The 23,442-nt window shown below is 30.4% G+C and overlaps 1 protein-coding gene across 3 annotated transcripts in view; it reads right to left on the reverse strand.

The window, feature by feature from the left end:
- LOC145277833 (protein cereblon-like) overlaps nt 1-23,442 on the reverse strand; it is a 189,422-nt gene that overhangs the window by 42,174 nt on the left and 123,806 nt on the right. For 2 of the 3 annotated variants that reach the window (XM_080129748.1, XM_080129750.1), the window contains exons 6-8: nt 22,899-22,964; nt 21,903-22,103; nt 14,887-15,080 (exon numbers count right to left, since the gene is read on the reverse strand). In XM_080129748.1, coding sequence (XP_079985874.1) covers nt 14,887-15,080; nt 21,903-22,103; nt 22,899-22,964 — 461 coding nt within the window. Of the gene's footprint in view, nt 1-14,886; nt 15,081-15,724; nt 15,867-21,902; nt 22,104-22,898; nt 22,965-23,442 lie in introns of all 3 variants that reach the window. The other variant, XR_013868213.1, reaches the window with a different exon arrangement.

Below are 23,442 nucleotides of genomic sequence, written 5' to 3' on the forward strand. Positions count from 1 at the left end.
TTATGCACTCTTACACACTATCCAAAGAAAAATTTATGCACTCTTACACACTATCCAAAGAAAAATTTATGCACTCTTACACACTATCCAAAGCAAAAATTTATGCACTCTTACACACTATCCAAAGAAAAAATTTATGCACGCTTACACACTCTCCAAAGAAAAATTTATGCACTCTTACACACTATCCAAAGAAAAAATTCATGCACTCTTACACACTATCCAAAGAAAAAATTTATGCACTCTTACACACTATCCAAAGAAAAAATTTATGCACTCTTACACACTATCCAAAGAAAAAAATTATGCACTCTTACACACTATCCAAAGAAAAAATTCATGCACTCTTACACACTATACAAAAAAAAATTATGCACTCTTACACCCTATCCAAAGAAAAATTTATGCACTCTTACACATTATCCAAAGAACAAATTTATGCACTCTTATACACTATCCAAAGAAAAAACTTATGCACTCTTACACATTATCCAAAGAAAAATTTTATGCACTCTTACACACTATCCAAAGAAAAAATTTATGCACTCTTACACAATATCCAAAGAAAAAATTTATGCACTCTTACACATTATCCAAAGAAAAATTTTATGCACTCTTACACACTATCCAAAGAAAAAATTTATGCACTCTTACACATTATCCAAAGAAAAATTTTATGCACTCTTACACACTATCCAAAGAAAAATTCATGCACTCTTACACACTATCATAAGAAAAAATTCATGCACTCTTATACACTATCCAAAGAAAAAACTTATGCACTCTTACACATTATCCAAAGAAAAATTTTATGCTCTCTTACACACTATTCAAAGAAAAAATTTATGCACACATACACACTATCACAAGAAAAAATTTATGCACTCTTACACACTATCCAAAGAAAAAATTTATGCACTCTTACACACTAAGAAAAAATGTATGCACTCTTACACACTATCCAAAGAAACAAATTATGCCTTCTTACACACTATCCAAAGAAAAATTCATGCACTCTTACACACTATCCAAAGAAAAAAATTATGCACTCTTACACACTATCCAAAGAAAAAATATATGCACTCTTACACACTATCCAAAGAAAAAAATTATGCACTCTTACACACTATCCAAAGAAAAAATTTATGCACTCTTACACATTATCCAAAGAAAAATTTATGCACTCTTACACATTATCCAAAGAAAAAGTTATGAACTACGACACATTATCCAAAGAAATATTTATGACCTCTTACACACCATCCAAAGAAAAATTTATGCACTCTTACACACTATCCAAAGAAAAAATTCATGCACTCTTACACACTATCCAAAGAAAAAATTTATGCACTCGTACACACTATCCAAAGAAAAATTTATGCACTCTTACACACTATCTAAAGAAAAATTTATGCACTCTTACACACTATCTAAAGAAAAATTTATGCACTCTTACACACTCTCCAAAGAAAAAATTTATGCACTCTTACACACTATCCAAAGAAAAAATTTATGCACTCTAACACACTATCCAAAGAAAAAATTCATGCACTCTTACACACTATCCAAAGAAAAATTTATGCACTCTTACACAGTATCACAAGAAAAAATTTATGCACTCTTACACACTATCCAAAGAAAAATTGATGCACTCTTACACACTATCCAAGGAAAAATTTATGCACTCTTACACACTATCCAAAGCAAAATTTATGCACTCTTACACACTATCCAAAGAAACATTTATGCACTCTTACACACTATCCAAAGAAAAATTGATGCACTCTTACACACTATCCAAAGCAAAATTTATGCACTCTTACACACTATCTAAAGAAAAATTTATGCACTCTTACACACTATCCAAAGAAAAAATTGATGCACTCTTACACACTATCCAAAGAAAACTTTATGCACTCTGACACACTATCCAAAGAAAAAATTTATGCACTCTTACACACTATCCAAAGAAAAATTTATGCACTCTTACACATAATCCCAAGGAAAGATTTTATGCACTCTTACACATTATCTAAAGCAAAATTGATGCACTCTTACACACTATCCAAAGAAAAATTTATGCACTCTTACACACTATCCAAAGAAAAAATTTATGCACGCTTACACACTCTCCAAAGAAAAATTTATGCACTCTTACACACTATCCAAAGAAAAAACTCATGCACTCTTACACACTATCCAAAGAAAAAATTTATGTACTCTTACACACTATCCAAAGAAAAAATTTATGCACTCTTACACACTATCCAAAGAAAAAAATTATGCACTCTTACACACTATCCAAAGAAAAAATTTATGCACTCTTACACACTATCCAAAAAAAAATTATGCACTCTTACACCCTATCCAAAGAAAAATTTATGCACTCTTACACATTATCCAAAGAACAAATTTATGCACTCTTATACACTATCCAAAGAAAAAACTTATGCACTCTTACACATTATCCAAAGAAAAATTTTATGCACTCTTACACACTATCCAAAGAAAAAATTTATGCACTCTTACACAATATCCAAAGAAAAAATTTATGCACTCTTACACATTATCCAAAGAAAAATTTTATGCACTCTTACACACTATCCAAAGAAAAAATTTATGCACTCTTACACATTATCCAAAGAAAAATTTTATGCACTCTTACACACTATCCAAAGAAAGATTCATGCACTCTTACACACTATCATAAGAAAAAATTTATGCACTCTTATACACTATCCAAAGAAAAAACTTATGCACTCTTACACATTATCCAAAGAAAAATTTTATGCTCTCTTACACACTATTCAAAGAAAAAATTTATGCACACATACACACTATCACAAGAAAAAATTTATGCACTCTTACACACTATCCAAAGAAAAAATTTGTGCACTCTTACACACTAAGAAAAAATGTATGCACTCTTACACACTATCCAAAGAAACAAATTATGCCTTCTTACACACTATCCAAAGAAAAATTCATGCACTCTTACACACTATCCAAAGAAAAAAATTATGCACTCTTACACACTATCCAAAGAAAAAATATATGCACTCTTACACACTATCCAAAGAAAAAAATTATGCACTCTTACACACTATCCAAAGAAAAAATTTATGCACTCTTACACATTATCCAAAGAAAAATTTATGCACTCTTACACATTATCCAAAGAAAAAGTTATGAACTACGACACATTATCCAAAGAAAAATTTATGACCTCTTACACACCATCCAAAGAAAAATTTATGCACTCTTACACACTATCCAAAGAAAAAATTTATGCACTCTTACACACTATCCAAAGAAAAAATTTATGCACTCTTACACACTATCCAAAGAAAAATTTATACACTCTTACACATTATCCAAAGAAGAATTTATGAACTCTTACACATTGTCCAAAAAAAATTTATGCACTCTTACACACTATCCAAAGAAGAATTTATGCACTCTTACACATAATCCCAAGGAAAAATATTATGCACTCTTACACATTATCTAAAGCAAAATTTATGCACTCTTACACATTATCCAAAGAAAAATATATGCACTCTTACACACTATCCAAAGAAAAATGTATGCACTCTTACACACTATCCAAAAAAAAGTTTTATGCACTGTTACCCACTATCCAAAGAAAATTTCTTTTCTCATATATATATATATATATATATATATATATATATATATATATATATATATATATATGTATATATATTATAAATATATATATATATATATTATATATATATATATGTATATATATATGATATATATATGTATATATATGATATATATATGTATATATATATGATATATATATATGTATATGTATATATATGTATATATATGTATATATATATGATATATATATATATATGATATATATGTGTATATATATATGTATATATATGTATATATATATATAATAAATATATATATATATATGATATATATATGTAAATATATATATGATATATATATATATGTATATATATATTATATATATATGTAAATATATATATTATATATCTTTATGATATATATTATATATATATATCTATATGATATATATATATGATATATATATATGATATATATATGATATATATATATGATATATATATATATATGATATATATATGATATATGTATATAAATATATATATATGATATATATAAATATATATATATGATATATATAAATATATATATATATGATATATATATATGATATATATATGATATATATATATATATATATATATATATATATATATATATATGATATATATATGTATATAAATATATATATATGATATATATATATGATATGTATAAATATATATATATATTATATATATAAATATATATATATATATATATATGATATATATAAATATATATATATGATATATATAAATATATATATATGATATATATAAATATATATATATGATATGTATAAATATATATATATATGATATGTATAAATATATATATATATGATATTTATAAATATATATATATATATATATATTATATATATAAATATATATATTTGATATATATAAATATATATATATATATATATGATATATATAAATTTATATATATATATATGATATATATAAATTTATATATATATATGATATATATGATATATATAAATATATATATATATGATATATATAAATATCTATCTATCTATATATCTATAAAAATAGAGATGTGTGTGCCACAGACGTTTTCTGATTGGTTAATCCAATAATCACATCTCCTAAAAAACTATGGTTCCTACGTTCTTAAGTTTACCATAAAATAGTACGCCCTTATTTATTGTCCACCTTGGAAGGGTCTATTTTTTTTGCTAACTTGCCATTCACAAATTACAAAATTACGAAACTTACACCAGCCATCACAATCCAACCTCCGACACCACGTCCGCCATTCTGGCGCTAGCCGCACACACAACACGAAAACAAACGCTGTCCTCCAAAGGATAGACTATTAGTACTACTGCGCACACACACACACATACACACGTTCACTACCGTCCTTGTGTACGTCACGTTGTTATGGCAACCAAGCCCGTTCCCCGTTTATCCATTCATTTGCTTATACTTTCTTTTACTACATTTTTTATTTATTTTTTTATTTATTAAAGGTAATTCGGGTATGCATACTAAACTGTTAACCGTTAGTTTGCGTGTTCGATCCTGATCAATTCTACTTTTTTTTTAAAAATTCTATTTGTTTATTAAATCCTATCCAAAGCGAGGAGGGGCTATACCCTTTCCTTCCACCTCCCCCCAAGGGTGGGTTCCTAACAGAAGGGTGTCCGATCCTCCACCCACCTACGGGCAAGCAGCGGGAGCTGGCCACCATCCCCCCACCAAAAGGGGAAGCCTGGCATTTTCTCACCCGAAAGGGGGGAGCTTAGCAGTTTCTCCCCCCAAAGGAGGGAGCCGGTGTCCCCCCCCAAAGGTGGGGGGGGGCGAAGAGGCCAGGAGGAGTTGACTTTTTTCTTTGTGGGGGGGGGGGAAGCCTCCAGGCACCCTCCACCCTGAAGGTGGGGTTGGGGATTATCTCTCCCTGAAGGGGGGAGGCCGGCACCAAGCTTGTAAATCCTGAGGGGTGACTTTTTTTGTTACCCCTCGGAGTGGGAAGGGGACCGATCACCCAGACAACGCCAGGTAACCCCTGCAGTATTGTGTACTACTAAAAAAAAGGTGTTGTTTTTTCTGATTGTATAAATTATATTGCTCTGAATTCTCATCGAGCTAAACCGAGGTTAATATTGGTACAATAATCAATATAATACCATTTAAAAGGTATTAAAATTGATTGTTAAAAAAATCCACATATATATATATATTATATATATCATATAATATCAAATCTTACACACTATCCAAAGAAAAATTTTATGCACTCTTACACACAATCCACAGAGAAATTTTATTTTCAAATCATATGAAAAATCTGTTAGATTAACTGGTTCTCCTTGTGAACAAAATATACACACATATATATATATATATATATATATATATATATATATATATATATATATATGATATATATATGTGATATATATATATATATATGATATATATATATGATATATATATATGATATATATATATGATATATATATATGTTTATATATATATATGATAAAGATATATATATATGATATATATGTGTTTATATATATATGATATATATATATATACATGTTTATATATATATATATATGCTTATATATATATATGATATATATATACATGTTTATATATATATATACATTATATATGATATATATATGACATATGATATGATATATATATATTTATGATATATATATATGATATATATATATATCATATATATATGATATTTATGATATATGATATAATATATATATTTATGATATATATATCATATATATATATATGATATATATTATATATATATATATATATGATATATATATATACATGATGTATATATGATGTATATATGATATATATACATATATAAATATATATACATATATATATATATAAATATATATACATATATATATATATATATATATATATGTATGATATATATATATGTATGATATATATATATGTATGATATATATATATGTATATATATATATATGAATAAAAAAGAATGCGAAAAGTATAAAAGCTTATAACTTTTCTTTATTCGTTTTTAATTGGTGACGTGCAGGAATATAAAATAATAATATTATGAAAAAAAATTAAAAAACTTTTTTTATAAGTACATAATTTTCGACCGATCCTTCAATCTTCATCGGTGTAGTGAAAGTATGAGGATGCACGGGGAAAGGGGGAATGGAAAAGGAAGGAAGGTAGAGGAGGAGGAGGAGGAGGAGAAGAAGGAGGAGGAGAAGGAGGTATAGCCAATGAGAAGGTGTCACGTCAGTCTTAAATATATAAACATATAAGTACGCACATACACACATGCACACAGTACATATATACATACAAACGAAAAATTAAAAATTAAACAGTAAATAAAAATGAGAAACGCGTATTTAACAGTCTAATCCTTTGAATTCTAATGATATTATTTATTCTAAGAGAGAATAAGAATTCAAAGGATATGAGACGTTATGAGGAGAAACGCTATGATGCTCATTTGTAATTTAACGGCTATTTCTCGTTCGAAAAAGAACGAAAACGTCGTTTCTAAATTCAACCGTTTTAAGACAAAAACGAAACGCTACTTTTTATTAATATGTATATTAATATGTACATATACATACGTATACAAACAAATACTCACTTGTACAAATATATACATATATGCACATATGCATACATAAATGCATGCATATATACATATATACATATACTAACAGACATACATGTACATACATAAATGCTAGCGCATACATTTACACGTAGAGACAGCTGTACATATATACATATAAGTCTACATAAGCGAATGTAGGGAGAGAGAGAGGAAGAGGAGAAGAGAGTGACGGGAAAAGAAGTATAGGTGTGCGAGAAATACATACACTTATATACACACATACATATACGGTAATATGAAGAAAATTAACTCTTAAAGAAAATGTGTTTTGAAAACATACACACATATATGCGCATACACACACATATATCCAAATGTACATACACATACATATATATACATATATATATATGTACATACATACACATACATATACATGTATATACACATACTGACGTGTATATACACTATCAGGTACGCGTACACATACGCTCGCACAAATACATACAAATATGCGTACATAATACGCACACACATACACATGCCATGTGTATGAGATCATAAAGAAAGAAAACATTAGGGAAAATGTAAAGATTTCGGAAAGAGTTACCCCATCTCACCATGCATTTTAGTCCTAAGGAAATGTTTATAGAATATCTTTGTAGTTATGAAAATTGTAGTCACTGAGAAGTCCTAGGTTTTTGTTAAGGCCTGTAGTGTGCGTGTTGAGTTTTAGAATTAATTTTTTTTCATATTTTCTTCTCTGGTGTTGTGTAATAAAATTGGATGCTATGAGGATATATCTGATATTGTCTATTGTGTGGTTAGGTAAATTAAAGTGGATAGCTACTGGATGCTGTGTAGATTTATCTCTGATGGTGTGTTTGTGGTTATTAAGACGTAGGCGGAACTCCAGGCCTGTTTCCCCCACGTAGTTGCCTTTTGTGCATTTTGTGCAGTATAACAGATATATAATATTCTCTTTATATTTTTTTTCTCTATTTCTTTTTTCTCTTCTTAATCACTCTCTCTCCATTATAATCTTTTAACTTTATTTAAATTACCCCCTCCCTCTTTACTTCTTATAATTAAAGTTCTGTGTTTTAAGTTTTTTAACTCCAACTTTTAAAGAGTTCCTACCTAAAATAAAAATCCATTATTCATTGAACTTTTAAATAGTCAAGTCGCTGCCTGATGATATCTGTTGTTTGATTGAAACAAGTGGCTATTTGTAGCAGCAGGATGTGACCATGTTTATATAACAATAAACAAATATTATCAGCTCTTTTTATTGAGCACTATCTAACAACCTGAATTCATTAGTCCATTACTTTTGAATAAAAAAACCCGAGTAAATATATATATATGATATATATAAATATATATATATGATATATATATAAATATATATATGATATATATAAATATATATATATGATATATATAAAAATATATATATATATGATATATATAAATATATATGAAATATATATATATATATATATATATATATATATATATATATATATATATATATGATATATAGATATATACAGGGTGGCCGAAAAGTCCCAGGACACTCTATCTTTAATATTTTAATGCTGTTAAATATGATTAGACCACTAAATTACTCTAGTTGTTTTCTGCTTTGTTTCTAATAAAGTTCTCTTTTTTTGTTGAATATATATGTTTTCTGTGTGTTTCATTAAAAAATACTGTGTTTTATTAAAAATACATGTATAGTGTCCTGGGACTTTTCGGCCACCCTGTATATATATATATATATATATATATATATATATATATATATATATATATATAGATAGATAGATAGATAGATATCTTACACACTATCCAAAGAAAATTTCATTATTTTTAAATGATATGAAAAATCTGTTAGATTAACTAGTTCTCCTTGTGAACAAAATATACACAAACACATATATATATATATATATATATATATGTATATATATATGTATATATATATGTATATATATATGATATATATATGTGATATATATATATATATATATCTATGATATATGATATATATATGTGTGATATATATATATATACATGTGATATATATATATATATGTGTGATATATATATATGATATATATATGTGATATATATATATATATGATATATATGTGATATATATATATGATATATATGTATGATATAATATATATATATGATATATGTATATGATATGATATATATATGATATATATATATATATGATATATATGATATGATATATATATATATGATATATATGATATGATATATATATATATGATATATATGATATGATATATATATGATATATATGATATGATATATATATGATATATATATGATATTATATATATATATATGATATATATATATGATATGTATATATGATATATGTATATGATATATATATATGATATATATATATATAATATATATATGATATATATATATGATATATATATCATATATATATATGATATATATATGATATATATATATATGATATATATGATATATATATATGATATATATATATATATGATATATATATATATATGATATATATATGATATATATATATACATATATGATATATATAATATATATATATGATATATATATGACATATATATATTATATATATACTAGCATGGGTGCCCGGCGTTGCCCGGGTGTTTGGAGGTGTATGCTGAGCAAAAAAAGAGGGTAATTTTTTAAACTTTGACCCCTATTATGACCCCTGAAAATTTATTGTTTTGGGCTCAAATCAAGTTATTAAGTTAGATCCATGTCCACGGAAGCTATATTTAAAATTTCAAGTGTGTAGACCCAAAATTGTCGGAGAAGTTTGGTAGAGTTCTCAAAGCTCAAATCGTTGAACTTTGACCCCTTAATCACCAAATTTCTGGCTAAAAACCGATCACATAGATTTTTCCAAATCTCAGTACCCTGTATATCAAATTTCGAGTCTGTAGACTAAAAATTGACAGAGTTATTTCGTAGGGAAATGTACACAGACACACACACACACACACTTTCACTTTTATAGATATATAGATTTAAAATTTGAGTCTGACAGAATGACAAAATTATATTGCAAACCGATATATTAAACAAACGAAATTCAAAGAGACAAATGTACACATAAGTAAAAACAATTTGTATTAGAAAACATTTATTATTCCACGTCTTTTTTTTACAGACCTGACGACTGAGGTTCGCTCTTAATAAAAATTGTTTTTTATAGTCTTAATTTTGACTTCCTTTTTCATAAAAAACTAAAACAAAAATCAAGAAAGAAAAGAAATTTTAATTTTATTTTTTCATTAATTTCTTTCTGTGCAAAGCAATTCTTTCAAACTTACTCTGTTTCCAAAATGTTTTTATTTTATTCCCCTCCCCCTTCATTCATTTTCCTCCGCATCCTGGCAAGTATTAAAATAAACCATTTATAATATTTATTTATGGATTTATTTACTTATCATTTCTTTTGTATCGGTAAATGAATTCCATTTAAAAAAAAAATGTAAAAGTCACGTTAAAGGTGATTAAGTTGGAAAGTAAGTAAAAATTTACCCTTTTTACTTTTATACGATTTCTGATCACTTTGAAAAAGGTGTGTGCGTGTTTTAAAAATGTTTTTTAACTGCTATAATCTCATTTATATATATATATATATATATATATATATATATATATATATATATATATATATATATAACAACGTGAGTATTCATATCGTGGGTTTGTATTACTGTACACATAGATTCGAAAAAATAGTCAAAAACAAATATATAAATAAATGTTATCAAAGGCAAGATAAGTTACTTTTCTACCTAACTGGATATATTTTTTGTGTTTTTATTCAATGTAATATATTTATTCAGCTCGAAAAACATACAGTGTTTACCGATGTGTTGGAAAATTCAAGATGGCGTCTCACACCCTCTTTAACACTGTAAGTTTGGGAAAAGGTTTTATAAATATAAAACTATACAAAATACTATTAAAAACCCGCCGAATATATGTCAACCTATGTCACGGTAACATATATTGAGCGAGTTTTTAACAGTATTTTAACAGGGCACATCGTAAAAACTGACCCATTAATTTTCCTGAAGTAAAAACTATATAGTTTTTAAACTTTTAAAACTGTACATTATAAAAAGAAAACTGTTCGAGTGATTTTTTTTTTTTTTTACATGGGTGTCACCACTTATCAAGGCCCAGAGGCCACTCAAGGATAAGGGTTAATAGGTATACATTAGTCATTGTGATTTTAGCATAGTAAACAGTGGGAATTTTGTAACTTGGATTACTTGAAAAAGAAAACTGTTCGAATGATTGAAAATGAAAACAAAATAACAATGTAAATATATTGATAAGAAAAAAACAAAAACAAACGAAGTTTCCGTTTCAGGAACCCGAGTTTAATTTTATGTCGTAATCATTCAACTCGTTAGCGGTTTTATTCAGCGATTAGGGATAACCATACGACATATCTAATTACCAAAGCGATTTTTTTTTAATTTTTTTTTTTTATTAAAACTAAACCTGTTTAGTTTTAATGAACCAATTTTTTTAAAGCCAACACTTTAGTTATTTTGAGAGCGTGCAACTGCACCCGAAAGTTTGATTAGGAAACTCCAAATCCTTTTATGACTCGAAAAAAAAAGGGCTTTTTATCGGCTTAAATGATAAACTAATGTTAAATATTAGTATTTAATGTAATGAGATATCAATCTACACAATTTGCCATCGATTCTGAAATAAAATGGAATCCTGACATTGTGATCATTTTTGCAGGTGTTATGTGCCAAATATTGAAATAAGAATGTTTAAATTCAATTATTGTAATTTAAGTCTTTAATTTTAAAATCGATTTTATTTATAAAATATCTTTTTAGAAATCAATCTCAAAAACAATCTGAACAATAAATCTCTTTTGTTATGGCTAAGTTTTTGTCAAGGGTAGAAATTATAATAGACAAGTATTCATCCATGATGACATTTTACCGATTTCCTGGTTTACAGGTATTCTTGCTAAATTTCTTCGAAAGAATTGACATAAACAATACTTCAACTAAATACGTATATTTCATGCAATAATGACTTTTGTTTCTTCTGACTTTTCCTAAACTAAACATAAAACATCGGTTAGGGTTAGTTTAACATTCTGTAAAAGTACCTTCCGTTTTTTTTTTTTTTTTTTTTTGTACTTCTGCAGAGAAGGTAAAAAACCGATAAAAACTGGATATATTTTTCGTGTTTTTATTCAATTTAAAATGTTTATTCAGCTCGAAAAGAATACAGTGTTTACCGATGTGTTGGAAAATTCAAGATGGCGTCTCACACATTCTTTAACACCGTAAGTTTGGGAAAAGGTGTTATAAATAAAAAACTAGACAAAATACTATTAAAAACCCGCCGAATATATGTCAACCTATGTCACGGTAACATATATTGAGCGAGTTTTTAACAGTATTTTAACCGGTTTTTTATTTATTACACCTTTTTCCAAACTTATCGTGTTAAAGAGAGAATCGGCCGCCATCTTGAATTTTCCAATACATCGGTAAACACTGTATGCTTTTCGAGCTGAATAAACATGTTAAATTGAATAAAAACACGAAAAATATATCCAGTTTGGTAGAAAGTAATTTATCTTGCCTTTGATAACATTTATTTGTTATATATTTGTTTTTTGGCAACTTATTCGAATCTATGTGTACAGTAATACAAACCCGAAATGAATTTAAGACCACGAGTGAAATGAGAAAATGAAGAAAATCACATTTACTGTGTGTGTTTACTGTTTATGTACCTATTTACTATGCCTCCCCACGTGACAGAGTTAGACACCAGGGTCGTTTTTTAACGTGGAGAAAAGGTACAAAAATAAAAATTGTCTCAGTCGTGAAGGATTTCTCCTCTAACGAAAGAGAACAAGAAAATGAAGTGCAGCATCTGAAGAACAGATACTACACTTTGATCTTGACCAAAAGGCCAAAAGTCAGCGGGTTTGGTTGCCATAACAACGTGACGGTAGTGAACGTGTGTGTGTGCGTGTGTGCGCGTTTCGTGTAGTTTAGTTTCGTATAATAGTTTCGTATTTTTTTAATTTGTAAATAACACGTTATTAAAAAATTAAACCCTTCCAAGATGGACAATAAATAAAGCCATAATATTTTCTGATAAAGGTAAGAGCGTAGAAACGATTGTTTTTTAGGAGATGTGATTATTGGATTAACCAATCAGAAATCGTCTGTGGCACACACATCTCTGTTTTAATAGATATATAGGTCGAGGTAATTAGTTAAAGAGAATTAATATAATGTGATATATAGATAGATAGATTAAATGTTAAATAGATTTTGTAAATAGTACAGTTGAAATGATTAGAATATTTCCAATATGTAATAAGGTCGAGGTAATTAGTTAAAGAGATTTAATATAATGTGATATGCAAATGAGCATAAGTCATTCGATATGGGGGTGGTTTGTAGAATAGTATATAAAGAAATTAGGCAAAGATTCTTATGGCTCCTATAACAGAAACATCCTAAAATGGGTTCTAATGTTTCACTACCAGGAGAGATCTACCCTCTTACCTCCTTTATATTTCGTTGATGATGGAGAGCTGTACACACAGACAGAAACACACGAACCCTATTACTTTATAAAAATATAGATGATATATATATATGATATATATATGATATATATATATCATATATATGATATATATATATGATACATATATATCATATATATGATATATATATATGATATATATATGATATATATATATGATATATATATATCATATATATGATATATATATATGATACATATATATATATATATGATACATATATATATATATATATGATATATGATATATATATGATATATATATATATTTGATATATATACATATATATATATGATATATACATATATATTTGATATATATATATTTGATATATATATATATATTATATATATAATATATATATCATATATATATCATATATATATGTTATATATATATGATATATAATATATATATATATATATAATATATATATAATATATATATGATATATATATAATATATATGTATATCAAATTGCTCATTGTAACCATATCCACATGTCGTTCTAGGAATTATACTATTTAACATGTTCTTACATGCAGACATCTTTAGAGAATCTTGGAATCATAATCTCAGCTAAACAAAACTGTAAATGCTAATTTGTGTCCAATATCATACTGGAAAGATAACTCCCACAAACTCATCATCCTAAATTCAAAGAATGTTTTTCAGGAAATCTTGAAAGTAGGAAGTTATCATGCTACTTACACATGTCTTTTCTTCTTTCGAAACTAAATATAATTTTTATTATCCGTTATCAGAATTTTATCTAGAGACAAACTGTATTTTTACATTAATTTCTCTAAACAACAAGTCAATGAAATGAGACTTTGAGATAAATTTTATAAATTTGGCATGGATACATAGATAACAAAAACGAAACTGTATTTATTTACCCTGGAAACCAACTGTTCTCTGTTGAAGGGTCGCCCATGAGAATAAGGCCTTTAGCTTTGTATACAGTAATAGTCTCATGTACATATCCTCCTGGGTTGACATATGCAGCCAATGGGCCCTCAAGAGACATGCTGAACACATCACTCTTGTTTGCAATTTCCAAGTCACACTCTCGACAGCACAGGATAGAGCACTAAAAGCAGAAAGTAAAAAAATAAAAGGAATAGAAATCTTCATAATTTGCTGAAGAAATCAAAATGGAAGTAAATGTTTCTATTTTTCTTGTAGCGATTTTATTTTTAAATATATTTTATTTTTTAAATATATTTTACTTTTAAATATATTTTATTCTTAAATATATTTTATTTTTTAAATATATTTTATTTTTAAATATATTTCATATTTCTATATAACTGCTTTAACAAATGCAACCAAATTTGTTTTATTATTCTGTAGTAAAATACATTTGAGGTAACTAAAATGTCATGGCACTATTTCAAAGCCAATTTCTTATCTGTATTCCCTCATGAAAATAGAACAGATAATGTGTTATCCCAGAGGAGGATGTAAAACCTAAGAGGATTTCACGAAGAGGTAGTAATTTCTGTAGGATGATCTTATGAGAAAAAAATGGGGCTGGAAAACGTAATTAGTAAACAAAGGAGCGGCTCCTAAAGAGGATAGGTCACTCAAAAAGGGAGCTCAACATGAAAAAGAAGGAACATACTGCCCAAACCTCACAAAAACCAAAGGGACTGCTCTCCCTAAAGGACTGTGACGAGAGGGAATGCTCCCCAAAATAGCAGCTCCCCAGTGGGGGAAGATGTGGCTAGTTACCTTTAATGCATCCAAAACCAAACTCCTATCCTTACATCATCAACGCTCTGATCCCCAGCTGGCATCAATTGTGATGGATGGCTCTCGTCTGGGTGAGGCCCCGTGTTTTGACAAGCTTCTGGGTTTGACCTTTACTCCTGATCTGAAATGGAACACGTACATCAAGTCTGTTGCCAAGGTCGCTGGAAAGATGGTGGGATCCTTCTACCGCTCCAGAAGATATCTCACTACTGATGCAATTCTCTATCTATATAAAAGCCAAGTACGTCCAAGGATGGAATACTGTTGCCATATCTGGGCAGGAGCTGCCAAAAACAGCCTATCATGCCTTGACAGAGTACAAAATAGACTTCGTGGTTTAGTGGGGGATGCCCTTTTCTCTACCCTGCAACCCCTCTCCCACAGAAGAGACGTTGCGAGCCTATCCTTGTTTTTTATCGTTATTTTCATGGCAGGTGCTCATCTGAACTCCAATCCCTGGTCCCCCCTCGCCAATCTTTCACGAAAAACACCCGTCTAGCTGAATCCACTGTGAAAAATTTCCCCCACTCTATATCTGTGCCTAAATCAAAACGCGGATTTCATGAACAAAGCTTCTTTCTTAGAACTGCACGCCTGTGGAACTCTGTTCCGTCTGCCTGCTTCCCTCCGGACTACAACTTGGATGTCTTCAAGTCTAATGTTAACAAATTCCTAATGAACCGCCCCCCTAATTAAACACTTCATCAAATCTCCTCACTAACGTAATGTACTTGCAATAACCCTTATCCCTGAGTGGCTTCCGGGCCTTGATAAGTGGTGATCACTGTGTAAAAAAAAAAAAAAAAAAAATAGGGGTGCAAACCCTAAAATTAAACAGGCCCAAAGTTAGGATAAAGAAAGTTCAAGGACAGACCCTCAAAAGGACAATTTTCCTATCTGGAGCTAGCAATACAAATCAGAAGCCAATCAGCTTCTCCTTACAGAAAGAAAAGGGAAAAATTCTCCCTTTAAAGTGGAGTGGATATTTGTAAAATTGACTCCCTGTTTGTTGGCACAGGCAATCTGTAAAATTGACTCCCTGTTTGTTGGCACAGGCAATTTGTAAAATTGACTCCCTGTTTGTTGGCACAGGCAATTTGTAAAATTGATTCCCTGTTTGTTGGCACAGGCAATTTGTAAAATTGACTCCCTGTTTGTTGGCACAGGCAATTTGTAAAATTGACTTCCTGTTTGTTGGCACAGGCAATTTGTAAAATTGACTCCCTGTTTGTTGGCAGAAGAAGAATCTGAAAGCTCTCTGTGAACTCCGTCAGATAATGGGCAGAGACATTGGAGACTCCACTAACTTCCCTGATACCCCTTTCATTACTACTTTTGTAAGGCTTTCATCAGATTGCAAGAACTCTCTGGCAAATGCTGGAGGGGGCCATATTGGAAATAAAACTTGTCAAGGACAAAAACCTTCTCTAGACAAACTTTTATCAGAATGCAAGAAAAGGGCCCCAATTTTAGTACATTTGTTACTTTCCTCTGGGCGTCAGCGCATTGCGCACAATGATCAGGATACCAAAGAATTAGCCATATTGAGCATGGTGCATAGTGTTGGTGTTCTTTCACTGGAAAACTTTGAAACTGGATGCAACACTGCAGCATGGCTCTTAACTTGGCTAGTTGGAATATGAGGGGCTTGAGATCATCAAACCAGGCAGTTTGTGTCTGAAAGGACCTCTTGTCTCCGAGAGTGCTATGATCCAGTGTGATATTATCAATATCTCAAGTGTTAAAAAGTAAAAGAAAAAAAGAGGAATAAAATATAACAAAAAAAAATAAGAAATAAGTTTTATCAGTAGACAATGGATTCTGATTTATTCTTTACCACAGACAAAAGAAAGTTAAGGTGGAGTTGTAATTATCGTGTGATAAATGATGCTAAGAAAAGGGCTGAACAATCGATAAAGATATATTTAGTTTTATGACAGTATGACTGGTTCACAGAGGCGAGTGTTTTGCAACGATGGCTGTCAGTGTGAGAAACTATGATGATACAGCTATAAGAAGATGATGGGTGAGTAGGCTGTTGAACGAGCAATGTGTAGATGCTGTTCGTTTCATCTAGGGATTGTCAGGTGCTGGCCAGAGACTTCGATATCTTTTCAGCATATGGGAATCCTCAGGGAAAGGTAATCTTGTTTATGAAATGCATCTGTCTGTGTGACAATTGATGTTGTTGGATAGGATGTTAGTTAGAAGAGGTGACATGTTTTTTCGACAGGCTAGGTCAAATGAACCATAAACTACTTATGGCCCAGTTAAGGTTGGGAAATAGGCCTAAACTAACTGGATACTGGAAGTCAAATATCTCCTTAGTGGAGCTAAAAGATGTCCGGGAAAAGCTAGAGCTACTTATCCAAAAGCTAGTGGGTACAGTTACTAAGAGTAAGTGGTAGGTTTGACTGAAAATTAAGACCAGAAACTTCAGTCAAATACATTCAGGGCCTTGTATGACACTATTGTTCCCAGGGAATCTTTCTTGGTTGAGAAACATCCTGGGAATGAAACCAGCTCCCCGGGGAATAAACGATATCAAACAATAGGCACATAGAAACATCAATGCAATGGGTGGATATGTTGTTGGCTATAACCAGCTGGCATTGGGTCGCTTCTTGTGCTTTCATTGCGCCGTTACAGGTAGCATTTCATCGTCGGCGGCATTAATGGCAGGAACTGCAGGCTGAAATCAAATGCTTGTACAAAAATAGCGAACAAATGCATTTTTATAAAATATATAATTTATTTTACATTTAACAATGAGGGAGTATATTCAGTCGTCCCACTGCGTGCATACCAAACTACTATATATCTGGTGCATGCAAAATCGAAGCTTCAACTGTGTTAAAACATTAGAATTATATTTACTTCTCTCTTCCAATGAAGAAAGAGAGAAAAAGGGAATGAAAGAAAGATATTCGTACATGACACGTGAACATTGTTTTGTTTTTTGTGTGCCTCAATGACAAGGTCTGTGGGTTTGACCTTTCATTTTCTAGGGTCACAAATTGTTTTGACTTAGTTGAATATTAATAAACGACAGTCATGCAAACCCAACCGACATGCTCTAACCCTAACCCCAAACCCACAAAGCACCTGCTTAACACATCTGCACTTCACAAGTACAGACAAGTTAGCCATTGTGCCACACTTTCACTAGATAAGGCCAAGGTAAAAAGAGAAACTAACCTGAGCAGTGAATGAGAGAGATACTGTTAGACAAGAACTAGCTGTGAGACTAATGAGTGTTACAAAGGTCAAGTAGTTAAAATTAGGCTAAAAATATGTCCAACAAAACCATGAATTCTGATGCAGATGAGTGTAAGGAGGTTTCTAAACGTGGCTTGGATATATTGTAAAAGTCAAGCATTCGGATGGACATACTTCAATTAAAGTCAAATATGAACAGGTAAAATTATAGAGGAATAAAAGGCGAATGAAAGGAAGTATAGGTTGTTTAAAAAGGTACATTCAATTTAGCTAAAATTTGTGGTTTTTGAAAAAATGACAAGTTTGGACTTTCTCTTTGGCGGCACTGTATATAAAATCTGTTGCCAAAGTCGCTGGAATGGCTGCGTTATTCTATCACTCCAGAAAGAAATCTCATTCCTGACACATTCTTCTACCTGTATAAGAGCTATATACATCCCAAAATGGAGTTTTATGTTGCTACATATTGGCAAGAGCTGTTCAGAGCCACCTATCTTGCCTTGACAGAGTTGAAAACCGACTTTGAAACCTGGTAGGTGATGCCCTTTTCTTTTCTCTACAGCCTCTTTCCCACAGAAGAGACATTGCAAGCCTATCCTTGCTCTATCGTTATTTTCATGGTAAGTGTTTATTTGAGCTTCAATCTATGGTCCCACCTTGCCAAACCTTCACAAAAAACAATTTCTCTTACTCTATCTTTGCCAAATTCCATATAAAAAGCTTCTTTTCTAGAACAGCCCACCTGTGGAACTCAGTTCAGCTGACCTGCTTTCCAGCTGGTCATCTTTAAGTCCAATGTAAACAAGTTCTTATTGACCCGTTTTCTTAATCATTTCCAAGCAGAACTATGCTGTGAATAAGAAATCGATTCAGAACAACCTGCATCTACTCTGTAAAATCCTAGAGAGAGGGATAGAAAACGACACAGAAGCTGTGTTGATCAAGTTCAATCAGTCCAGAGCTTTCAACAAGGTTGACCATCATTTTCTGTCATCTGTTTTAAAGAAAGCTAGTTTTAAACTGGACTTCTGCAAATGGATCTCCATACTGTATTATGCACTGATGACAATGGTATGGGTTGATGGAAAGTGTTCAAAATCTTTCACTCTCTCACAGGGCTGTCCACTGTCATCCTTACTTTGGAGCCGCTACTTTGCATGCTAAGGCATGGGAAAGCATTTTCGGTCCTTCACAAAATCACTTTGCCTAGTGGAGCACCAGTCAGAGTTTCTGCACATGTTGATGATGTCGATGATGTCGATGGTGTCATGCATCTAAGACATCAAGATGGTGACAGAGACAGTTACAAAATGATCACAGGAACCAAAATTAACTGCAGCAAGTCAGTTGGTCTACAGTTGGGTGCCTGAAGTGGTAATAGCACCCTCTCAACTAATTTCATTTGGATGGATGGCCTGGTTTGAATCCTTGGTATGTGGTTCAGACCAGGCCTCCAACTTGAAAAGAATTGGTTGGAGGTACAGTCATAGGTTGAAGCATCGGTTAACTCTTGACTTTGGAAGAAACTCTCCTTAAATGGTAGAAGTGAGGCATGTGCTACTTACATCTTTCCTCTTATCATGTACCAATCAACAGTACTTCCTCTGCCTACGAAAAACTTAAAGGTCTTCCAGCACCTCCTGTTCTTGCTTCTTTAGGACAGGAAGAGACATTTGGTTTGCAGACATATCTGTATTCAACATCCGTGTGAGGGAGGTTTGGAAATACCCAACTTTATTTATCATTGATCATAGACTGATCTTCCTGACTCAAACCTTGACAGAAGAACCTGTGTGGAAGACTGAGGTCGTTAGTGCCTTTCCCAACCTCATTCTTGACCATTCGGTCGAGGGTTGTCATAATCTAGGAGGTAATACCAGTTCTACAAAAAGCTTCCAAAGTCCAGCAACCTTTCTCTGACTTCCAGAAAGAAATTCCACGGAGGATTAGTAACAGGGGCTGCTGATGACCTGTTTGTCATGCGGTTGGGATGATCAAGGAAGAGGATCTGCTCCAAATGAAGTTGGGCCTTGCTTTTGAGATCTCGACAATGAGTTTTCTCTGACTTGGTGATTGGCCTGGAATCTGTTGCCTCTCAATGCCATACAACAATTTTAGAACATTGGATTTGGCCGGGTGTCCCTGTGGCAGAAATCTAGCAGAAAAAATGGCTGAACACACTTTTTTCAAATGCTGCAAACTCTGGCACAATGTCGATGATATCGCTCCCAAGCATTACTGCCCGCTTCATTAGACTTCTACATGTTTCTCCTAAAACTTTCTTTTTTACCTCATGAGTTTTTTCGACTGAAAGTCACAAATAATCAGTTCATCATAGTTTCTTTAGCAGCTATTTCACATTTCACATAACTCCAAAGCTTTCTGTCCATTTTCCTGACCAAAAAATACTTGAGTCTTTGCTGTTCTAGATATGTCATAAGTTTTCCTTTTCTAGACAACAGTATTTGCAACCAACATAGTCAAAAGGGAAAGATAACACTGCATTTTAGGGGTAGTACTAAGCTGTATTTTTGAAGTGTTAGTTGTTTTCTGAACTACTTATCTGGTAATAAGGTAAAATTTCATTCAAATGCAACCTCATTGTCTAGTGGCTCGTTTTTTCCTTGATAAGCTTAATAATAAATCGGTTGCTTTTACATAAATGTGTCATTTAATGTCTACATTTAATATAACATTGGCTACAAGAACATCAAAACACATATCTGCAGACTTTTTCTTTAAATTCAACTTTTAACAATCATTTAAAACTGTTAACTTCTAGTCTAGGCATTTAAATATTTAAAGTTAAACATTTTCATTTATGACTTCCAATTTTTTTTAATTCTTATATATAATTGAATGGGAAGTACATGTCATTTCTTTTTAAGAAATAGCAATAATTAAAATGTGACAAAATGGTTTTGATTTTCAGACTTACACTTTGCATGATGCTAAGCTCACACCGTAATCTCTGCACTGCACTGTCAATACTGAGCAAGTGGATACGACGACTATCATCCAGTGGTAGGTTTTGAAGAACCCAGTAGGAAAAGTCTATTGGGTCCAAATCATTGGAATCTCTTTTTAGAGTGTCATTCCAATTACACAGTTCATTGCGGATACGATTAATTAAATACTCCTGAAAATAAATTTTAAAATTTCTTTAATTACAAGATTTTATTTTATTTGACATGCAAACAAATATAAAATAAAGAGAATAAACAACTTTTATTGAAATATAAAAAACTATATGTCTGTCTTCATATTTTTAAACTCTATCTCCTCCAAAATGCTCAGAACCTGAAATGATTAAATTTTTTTTATGGATTTTTTGCCGGTTTAGTTTTTAATAGTTTTTAAGGAGTCAAAAAGAGATCAAAATTGAAAATATCATTAAACATTTTGTACATTCGTCTTAGTTTGTAATTTTTAATCAGTTCATATGTGTGTTATGTTGCAACAGTGGTAACGTCACCAGCTTGGAATGCTACAGTTTTGCTTTCGGTTTTCATTCTAGCTGATGGTACCCAAATATTGTCTTTTTTACTTTTGAAATCACGACAAATTAAAATATCATATTTAAGCATATTTTATGACCATGCAAAGCCCCCTTGCCAGTATCATAATAAAACAGTAAATTAAAAAGGCAGTCCTAAAAATGACAATTTTCAGCATCAAAATTTTTTAAATGATTGGGTCATTTTCCAAATGAGATTATATTGGAACATATAAGAAAGAGGTTAATTTATTTATACAAAGTAAATTCAAGCTAAAAGTAGCTTCAAAATGAAGCAGAGAATAAAAACAGAACTGCTTTTGAATGCAATTATTAACAAGGTTTAAAAGCTGACTTTTTATACTTTTGAAATAAGAAAAAGTTATAAAAATGAGCTAAAAACATCAACAAGTGCAGAGAAAATAGTTTGTTACTTACAGTATCATACATCTTGTATACCCATGGTGGCCACTGGGTAAAGTAGGATGATGTGAATTTATTTAACTAAAAGAGAAAAAGAAAGAGCAAGTATTTGTTGCAATTCAATCCAAGAAACATTTCTTTACTGAATGGCAGATTTAATGTTTGCTTACATAATGTTCCCAAATATTCAAAACGAATTCTAATGACATTGATAATTGTTTGATGCCAAAGTTCTAGGAAAATATAACACACCGATCCTTAAAATAAAGTTTTCAGTTTGAAAGAAAACAGACAACTGTCATCTATTCTGCTGATGGGGGTTAGTTGACAAGAAAAAAAGAACAAGTAAAAGATAAAAACTGACAGAGTAAAGCTCCAATATTGTTGGCAGTAATCAATTTTTTTCTTGTTTCACAAAGGTGGATTTCAGTCAATTAACTGCTAATCTCCTTCTGAATCATATTGGTAAAAACAATGAAGATTATTATTTTGAATTACTGTTATTCGAGATGAATGTGACTGCAGTTAAATAGTATAGTGAATTCGTTTCGCAACTATG

The sequence above is a fragment of the Euprymna scolopes genome, chromosome 6, assembly GCF_053919585.1.
Source record: "Euprymna scolopes isolate OS-2025 chromosome 6, ASM5391958v1, whole genome shotgun sequence".
Classification (NCBI taxonomy): Eukaryota; Metazoa; Mollusca; class Cephalopoda; order Sepiida; family Sepiolidae; genus Euprymna; species Euprymna scolopes.